Here is a 9,033-nt window from a genome sequence, read left to right on the forward strand (position 1 = left end):
ATGTCCAACAGCAGCTCCATCACCCAGTTCCTCCTCCTGCCATTGGCAGACACACGGGAGCTGCAGCTCTTGCACTTCGGGCTCTTCCTGGGCATCTACGTGGCTGCCCTCCTGGCCAACGGCCTCATCATCAGCGCTATAGCCTGTGACCACCACCTCCACACCCCCATGTACTTCTTCCTCCTCAACCTCGCCCTCTTTGACCTGGGCTCCATCTCCACCACTGTCCCCAAAGCCATGGCCAATTCCTTCTGGGACACCAGGGCCATCTCCTATGCAGAATGTGCTGCACAGGTCTTTTTCTTATTTTTCTGTGCTGCAACAGAGGTTTATCTTCTCACTGTCATGTCCTATGACCGCTACGTTGCCATCTGCAAACCCCTGCACTACGGGACCCTCCTGGGCAGCAGAGCTTGTGTCCACATGGCAACAGCTGCCTGGGGCAGTGGGCTTCTCTATGCTCTCCTGCACACGGCCAATACATTTTCCCTACCCCTCTGCCAGGGCAATGCTGTGGGCCAGTTCTTCTGTGAAATCCCCCAGATCCTCAAGCTCTCCTGCTCAGATGCCTACCTCAGGGAACTTGGGCTTCTTATATTAAGTGCTTTGTTAGTTTTTGGATGTTTTGTTTTTATTGTCCTGTCCTACGTGCAGATCTTCAGGGTCGTGCTGAGGATCCCCTCTGAGCAGGGACGGCACAAAGCCTTTTCCACGTGCCTCCCTCACCTGGCCGTGGTCTCCCTCTTTATCAGTACTGGCGTATTTTCTCACCTGAAGCCCCCCTCCATCTCCTCCCCATCGCTGGATCTGGTGATGGCAGTGCTGTACTCAGTGGTACCTCCAGCAGTGAACCCCCTCATCTACAGCATGAGGAACCAGGAGCTCAAGGAGTCCATTAGGAAAGTCATTTCTTGGATGTTTGTCAATGTTGATAAATTTTCCATCACTGTCCACAAATGACATCTACAGTATCCCAATGCAGGCCTGTACTCTGTTTATTGTTTTTTCTTCTTTTTTTTTGTGTTTTTTTTTTTTATTTGCTAGCATTTCCTGTAGTGTTGTTTATGGTTATTACATTCCTAAATAATTGTTTGTATTTAGCTCATTCTCCTGAGACATGAGCCCATCTCCCTCTGTCACCTGAAACCTGTATAAATGTTTTTCTAGCGCAATTTGAAAGCTGACTCTTTTGTAGCCTCTCTCTAATACAGTGACATCTTCCCTGTGCAGTTCCTCAAGTTTTGGCTGTTCTCCCAAAGCTGATGTCAACAACAGGCCCCAATATTTCACCCCCAAAGGGCCCGAGTAAAAAGCTCTTTGTCACAGTGGAAGCTGTTAGAGAATAAGGGTTGGACTTAGGACTCATCTGTTGTTGTCTCTTGACGGTGGAGATGGTGAATGGTCACTGAGATACTGTCATAGTGCACTGTCACAGCGTGTGACAGGGCAGAGGACATACTCCAGGAGAAGGATCTGGAGCTGCCTGGAGAGCCTGTGAGATAGGCACGGACTGTGTGCGCCTTGGGTGGTCAGTGACTGGAGCCTCACAAGGTGAGCAATTGCCCAAAGTGGAGGCACCCAAAGGGAAAGCACTAAATCCAGGTACCTGCAAGGAAAGAAGATGGACACAGCCAACCCGACACAAACCAACTCCAAAAGGCACCAGCACCTTTACAGCCAACCCACCAAGAGCAGCACTTACACGACCATGAGCAACACAACTGGCCCCATCCTTTCCCCACTCTGTGGCTGATCTGATGGGAAGGTTGCATGAGTGGTCCATACATTCCCAGCCCTGCGTCTCTCCATTGCCCCGTGTCCTCCTCCTCCTCCTTCCAAGCCCACTTTGAATTGACCAGCAAAGCATGTACATACAGTCATACCAAAACCACACAAACAACAGTGAGCCCACTCACACAGCAAATAGCCAGGAGCAGAGTTGAGTAAATGGTGTGGTTTAACCCCAGTCAGCAGCTAAGCACCACACAGTCGCCCACTCACTCCCCCACAGTACAATGAGGGAGAGGATCAGAAAGGTAAAAGTGAGACAACGCATGGGTTGAGATAAAGACAGTTTGACAGGTAAAGCAAATGCTGTGCGTGCAAGCAAAGGAAAATAAGGAATTCATCCCCTGCTTCCCATTGGCAGCCAGATATTTAGCACTTTCCAGGAAAGAAGGGCTCCATGATGCGTAACGGTGACTTAGGAAGATGGCAACGGCCCCCTGGGCAACGGCCTCATCATCACCGCCATCACCCGTGACCACTGCCTCCACACCCCCATGTACTTCTTCCTCCTCAACCTCTCTGTTCTTGACCTGGGCACACAGCTGGCTAATAACAACCACAGGCATGAGCATGATGTGCATGTGGTGAGATTAACCTGAGTGAGCACAAACACCATCAGCTGTTGCTGGGGCCTCCATGAAGGCCTGTGGGACAGACAGTGGCTGGAGGTGACTTCACTCAGAGAGTAACGTCCCCTGGGAAACCCCCTGAATGCAGCCCTGGGGTGGGCTTCCTTGACCCCAGGTCCCTGTGTCCATTCCTCACGCCGTGGGGCACCTCAGAGAGGTGCCGAGCAGGGAGACACAGCGCGGGGCTGAGGTGCTGCCGGCCTCCGGGAGTGGCAAGAGGAGGCCATGGAGTCTGCTGCAGGGCCTCTGCCCGTGCCAGGGAAGGACTCGTGTCTCTGAACAGCCCTGCCAGAGCCCTGACAGTGCTGGCTGTGTCTCCAGGAGCAGCCTGTGTGCTACCTCACCCTCCCCTCTCTTCATGGCCTGTCCCTTTTATTACACGGTGTGACAGAAGCGCCTCTGTGGGGCATCTCACCTGTGCAGTCAGAAAGGGTTCTGCAGGCGTGAGCGGCATTGCCCTCTAGAAGATGGCATTTCTCACCTCTCACAAAGCACAGAGAGCGTCTAGGGAGTAGGAATGTAGCCGGAGACACACCCCCCTCCATGTTTCACCTCTCTGAATGTCGATCACAGGTTTTTTTAAGCACCTAACAGGGAAGCAAGTACCCTAAGTAATAGGTGTCCTCAACCTTCAGAAAAAGTCTCTTCCTCCTCTCTTTCTCATGACCTACCCCGTGACTGGGGTTGGGAACACCCTCCTCGTCATGTTGATGCTGCTGGAAAACTTGGAAACCTGCTCCAGCTCCAGCACCCTGACTGTCCCCCGACTGCGGACAGCACAATCTCTGCTCACAGCAATGGTAGTGCTCTTTCCTGCACCTTTGGCATGTACGCAGTGTTTCCTGCTGGTGGCCACATCCTACGAGGAGTACTGGGCTGTATGCCACCCCCTGCTCTCTGCAAGGCTTGGGAACTGGAAGGGTTGTCTCCAGAAGAAGGCTGCACCTTGGCTAGGGGGATTCTGTCATCTACAGCAATCATTTCCTTCTTGTCCCAGATACATGTTGTGTTCCCCACAGACTGGACCACTTCTTCTTGTGCGGCTGAAACACTGAAACAGGTCTCCTGGAGAGGTTGTATGTACCCAGTCTCTGGAGACATTCAAGGTCAGCTTGGACAGGGCTCTGAGCAACCTGTCTCATTGGAGATGTCCCTGCTCACTGCAAGGGGGGTTGGACAAGATGATCTTTAAAGGTCCCTTAAAACCCAAGCCTGTTTATGATTCTATGATTCGGTGGGTTTGCACCAATGCTGAAACTCTCCTGACGTGAAACCATGACACTCATGGACTTTGTTTTCATAACCTGCTTTTTAGACCCATTCTTGCCCTTCCTGTTCATGCTGGTATCCTGTGAGTGCATCAGAGCGGCACTTGGGGGCAGCTCTCCTGCCCAGCAGGGGCAGGCAGAAGGCCTTCTCCACCGGCTCCTCTCATCTCCCTGGAGCCACTCCTTTCTGCGGCACCCTCCTCACCGTCAGTGGGATGCCCAGAACAGCCCTCCGGAGAGAGTTTAACAAAGCCCTCTTTCAACACGCACCTCACCCCTGCTCAATCCTCTCATCTCCAGCCTGAGGAGAAGAAAGGATTGGGGGTCGGGAGGAACTGACAAAAACAGCTTAGGAAAGCTGTCAGCTGCAGAGAGATGCCGTTGGAGTTGTGGGCTTGTTGGAAGAAATCCCTTATGGTTCTCTTTTGAAGTGGCCCCAAGGGCCTGGACAGGTTAGAATTGTGTCCTGGGCACTCCTCTGGCAGCGTGTCATAGTGAGAAGGCTGTTGGTGTCAGGGAGATGGAGAAGGCTGGCCAGTGTCCTTGTGACACCTCTCTCCAACACCTTGGAAAGGCCAGAGCTGTCAGAGAGGTTCCTGGGGCCTTGGAGAAGGCAGACAGTTTTCAAAAAGGCAGGAAGGAGGATGGGGACGATTACAGACTGGTCAGCCTCACCAGGGAAGGTGATACGACAAGCCCTCCTGCAGCCATCTGCAGGCATTTGAAGGACAAGAAAGGGGTCGCAGAAGACAAGTGGGAGGGAAAAGAAGGGGATGTTGTGTATCCGGACTTTAGCAAGGCCTTTGACGTGGTCTTCTGTAGTCTCCTTAGAGCCAGCTTGTTGCCAGCCGGGCTGAAGAAGTGGACGGTGTGGTGGGTGGGAAGCTGGCTGATTGCTGAGGGAGAGATGTCATCTGTGCTACAAAGTCCTCCTGGCGGCCAATTGCTAGTGGCATCCTTCAAAGACCAGCCCTTGACAAGAAGTAGGGAACATTTTTATTATCCCTCTGGATGATGGGAGAAAATGCACTTTCCCCTCCTTTGTGGGTGATGCCAAGTTGTGGGGAGCCCTTGCAGAATCTCACCTAGTTAGCATTCTTGGTAGCAGGAGAGTTGGGCAAGATGACTGTGGTGGGTTACACATGGCTGGCCATCAGGTGCACACCAAGCCATGGGAGGTTCTCCCCGCTCCTCCTCAGCATGACAAAGGGAGAAAAGAAGGTGAAAATACTCATGGGTAAAGATAAAAGTAGCTTGACAGAGGGGGGCAGTCTGTGTGTGTGAGGACAAAAAAAAAAAAAGAAGCAAGTGAAAAGCAAAGGCCACATGCAGAAGGAAAGGAAAACCAGATGAGATTGTTTCCTCTACTTCCCGTCAGGAGACAATATCAGCTACCTCCTGGGAGGCAACATATAGCAATCTCTTTGGAAGACAATTGTGTTAATAACGAATATCATCTCCTTCCCCCTCCTTTCTCTCAGCTTTTCTTGCTGAGCATGATGTCATATGGCACGGAATATCCCTTTGGTCAATTCAGGGCCCAGCCCAACCACTTGCCCACCCCGAGTGTACTACCTTCAGAGGGGGTGGGAGAGACAGCCTTCACGTGGCGCGAGCACTGCTCAGCAATAGCCAAAACATTGGTGCAGGACCAACACCCTTCTAGGCACGAGTAGGAAGCGCAGCAGTCTGGGGGCTGCTATGGGGAAAGTTAACTCCCTCCCAGCCAGACCCAGGACAACGCAGTTCAGGGGTCTCTTCCAACCTGCGCCGTCCTAGGATTCGAGGAATCTTTTCCTTGGAGAGCTCTTTGAAGACAGAACAGACGGAGGAAGAAGAAGAAACAGGCAGAAGGTGAGATACAAAATGCACCAGTATAAATACAGCAGCTCCTCTGAGGAACGTTTCTCCCCTCAAACCGTTGGCAGGAAATCTGTGAGATAAATTTGATGAGAGAAGCTCCCTTTTATCTGCTCAGGGACTGGGCCACAAGGAGGGTGATGGGTGGGTACGGGGTCATGGGGTCAATTGTGTCTCAGGAACTCATCCAGGAGGAAGGCAATGGCGGTGAAGGGGCTGTGAGGTCACTTCTGCCTCTGGAGGGGACAGGCTACAGCAGGAATGTGGCTGGGAAAGGGACCGTGAGGTCCCTTCTTTCTGAGAGAGCTGACAAGTCAGCCCTTGGCTCATGGCTGGGCTCTGTGCTTTTAAGCTCACATCTGCCAGTGTCTCTGACAGGCCGGCAGAAGGCCCCTGGGTGGCACATTGACTGGGAGATGCCCTCTGCCGAAGGACCCAGGCTCACTCCAGCAAGGGGACTTATATTTTGGGTCTCATGTCTCTTCTACATTAGTACGTGAAGGGACAGCAGCAGGCACGCAGCTTGGTCATGTCTATACAAGAAGCTGAAAGGCTGGCAGCCTTGGGACATCATGGTGAGCCTGCTTCTGTCTGGTCTGGTGAAAGGCCACCAGAAGGCTGATGGGCTGGGATGGCTGCTTGAAGGTTGTTGTCTCTTGCAGGCTTGAAAGCTGGTGGAGCTTTCCTTGGAGGTTGGGAACTGCAGGAGAGGGAAACACTGCCACACAGTGCAGCTTGGAAGGTGGAGAGTGGCCATGAGGAAGCAGAAATATCACTCCAAGGGTAGGGCTGTGGTACGAGAAGTCATGCAGAAGGAGTCTGAGATGAGTCCATGTCTTTGTGTGTCATGGAACAAAGTGTGAGGGTGGACAGACGTCGGTGAGTGTCTGGAACTGCCAGGGTGAGAGCAAGGTGGGGAAGCGACATGGGTGTCTCCAGCCGGCAGGGAAAAAGAAGCAGCTGTGGGAGAGCGTAGGACACACTGTGGTGGAGATGGCAAAGGGCGCTGGCAAGGCTGGAAGTCACCAAGAGAACCCAAGTCTTTGTCCCCTTGGGCACAGCAATGACACCTCTGCCACCAAGGCCTGTGAGGAGACATGTTGTCCTGAGGCACTGGGGGGGCCTCCTGGCCTCCTTGCACACCCCCAGCGCTGCTGGAATGGTGACTTCAGACATGGTCGGTTTAGTTAGGAGATGTGGAAATTCATGAAAGATGAGGGAGATTAAATGCACAGCCTGAGAGGGAGCACTGAAAAAATGCAAATCGAGTTCTGCTGGTTTGGAAGGTCAATAGCTCTCCGCTTGCTATTCATGCACGTCCAGAAATCTCTTTGTTTTCATCGCATGGGAAAACACTGATGACGTCCCCCAGGGATGTCGTTGGCTGCCTGCAGCTGAGGCTGCAGTTGAAGGATCAGGAAAAGGTAAAGCGGCTGGAGAAGGACAGAAAGGGCATCCATCTGGAAGCTGCCCCCAGCCGGAGACAAGAGGCCGCCGGCCCCTGCGGGTGAGGAAGGGTCCCTGCGAGCAGTCCTCAGCAGGCCAGCTGGCCACCACGCACCGCAGGGTCTGTATGTGGAACCAAAGGTGCGGCACAGCCGTGCAGTGTGTGTGCGGGCGTGTGAGGCTGTGTGTCTGGGAAGCTTGACCATCGTAAGAGCTGAGAGAGGCAGAGACAGAAGCGTCTGAACTGTAACATTCTCCTGGCGGCACCAAGAGTGGGAACTGCGTTGAGTCCTGGGGCCTGGGGGCCGTGTCACCCCTCTGCTGCGTGCGGGCCCCTCCCCGTGCCTGTGCCCCCACAGCCTTTGCCTCACTGGTCTCGCTTTTTTGCTTGCCTGTGCCTCTCTTCGGGCTGTTCTTGTATCCTGCTCCCTGCCCCTGCTCTAGTTTCCAAGCCCCTCTCTTTCTCTGCCGTTCTTCCTGTCCCTTTTGTGTTTCCCCTTGCTCTCCCTCTGTCCCGCTCCCTGCTCCTCTTTTTCTCTTCCTCTGTCTCTGTCCTGAAGCACATTGCTGGTTTTCCCTCTGGAATCTTGGGGGGGTTCCTCATATCCTGGGGTGAAGAGGTGGAGGGGCAGCTCTACGTGTGGGGCAGGGGCTGCGTTAACCCCCCCACCTCCCGCTGCACGAATGGCCGCAGGTAGAAGCAATGTGAAACAAACACCAAACCTTTAATGACTTAAGAAGGAAAGCGAGACGTGGTAGAGGGCTGGGGCTGGAGTGGCTGGGTGCGGGTCGCATGCCACAGGGATTTGTGCTCCCCACCTTCCCTATCAACCCATCAACAGTGGTCGGGGGGGTGTGGGGCACTTCGCTTATCCCCCAGGGTTCGGGATCGCCTGGTGGGCACGTTGTTGCCGTGGCATGCCTTCCTCTTGCTGCTGCCCACGTGCTGCCTGCTGCTACCAGCTGCAGCACCGTCCCCCATCAGCTTTCCCTCGGCCAGGGTTTTTGAGTGTTTGAGCACCTGGCACACCACCATCTTCTTTCTCTTCTTGGGTGGGATATTGTCCCGTGAGGAGGTCTCTTCCATTCTTGGGGTGCCCTCTGGCACGGGGCGCTTCGCCTGCTTTCTGCCCGCCTTCCCTGATCTGGGCACTACCCAGTGGGGGACGATGCCCGGCGGCAGCGGCAAGCGGCTCAAAAGCACGCGGGGCTGCCTGTGCAGTGCCTCCTCCACCAGCTGGGCCTTGCGGGGCGGATGGTGCTGGGGGGCTGCTACGGAGTTCAGCAGAGGACTCTCTGGAGGACCCTCTGGACGATCCTTCACGGGACTCTCCATGGGACTGTCCCCACAAGTCTCTACAGGACAAAGCGGCAGCCAGGCGGGGAGGACCGCTCCCACCCCGCCCTGTGTCCCCTTGGGGTCCATCAAGGGGGACGTTGCCACCCCTAAGAAGGGGTAGGCCTCTCCCAGCATCGCCACCACCACTTGCTCCTCAGGGCAGTCACCCTCTGCCCCGTACTCGGAGAATTGGCAGGGCTGGTTGGGGAAGGCAGTGCTGGTGAGACCGGTGGAGATGTCGAGGGCATCGGGGACGGTGTCCTCGCCCTCCAGGGTGTCGAGCCAGGCGAGCATGTCGGTGATGTCCACGTTGAACTCCTGAAAGTGCTTGTGCTCATCCTGAAAGTGCAGGTTGTCCCCTGCCAGCTCGGGAAAGGCCTCGGCAAAGCTGTGTGGCCCCAGCTCGGGCAGGACCAGGGGCTTCTGCGGGGTGTCCAGGATGGTCACCCCTGCTGACAGAGCGATCAAAACCAGCCAGACCCCATGGCGATGCAAGATTTCCCGGGCATGGGATGCCCGCCCACGGGCTCTGCCACCCCCCAAAACTCACCTTTGGGCTTTGTTCTGGTGTCGGGGCCACTGCCCTTGATGACCACCACATCATTCTCAGAGGCCTCCAGCGGCTTCTCGATGCTGCTGCTCAGGGTGTGGGCCACAGGAAGGCCCTGCCCCCAATGCTGAGCCATGGTGGACAGGGGCTCCT

At 54.8% G+C, this 9,033-nt stretch overlaps 1 protein-coding gene across 1 annotated transcript; it reads left to right on the top strand.

Annotated features, from left to right (window-relative positions):
• On the top strand, positions 1 to 960 carry LOC134509585 (olfactory receptor 14A16-like). Its single transcript, XM_063322144.1, has one exon. It carries the CDS (start codon positions 1 to 3, stop codon positions 958 to 960), a length of 960 nt encoding a protein of 319 aa, XP_063178214.1.
• The last annotated feature ends 8,073 nt before the right edge of the window (positions 961 to 9,033 follow it).

The sequence above is a fragment of the Chroicocephalus ridibundus genome, unplaced genomic scaffold (genome assembly GCF_963924245.1).
Source record: "Chroicocephalus ridibundus unplaced genomic scaffold, bChrRid1.1 SCAFFOLD_92, whole genome shotgun sequence".
In the NCBI taxonomy this organism is placed as follows: Eukaryota; Metazoa; Chordata; class Aves; order Charadriiformes; family Laridae; genus Chroicocephalus; species Chroicocephalus ridibundus.

Bases quoted from the DNA above. Each gene is read 5' to 3' on its own strand.
- LOC134509585 (XM_063322144.1), top strand. From the start codon at position 1: ATGTCCAACAGCAGCTCCATCACCCAGTTCCTCCTCCTGCCATTGGCA.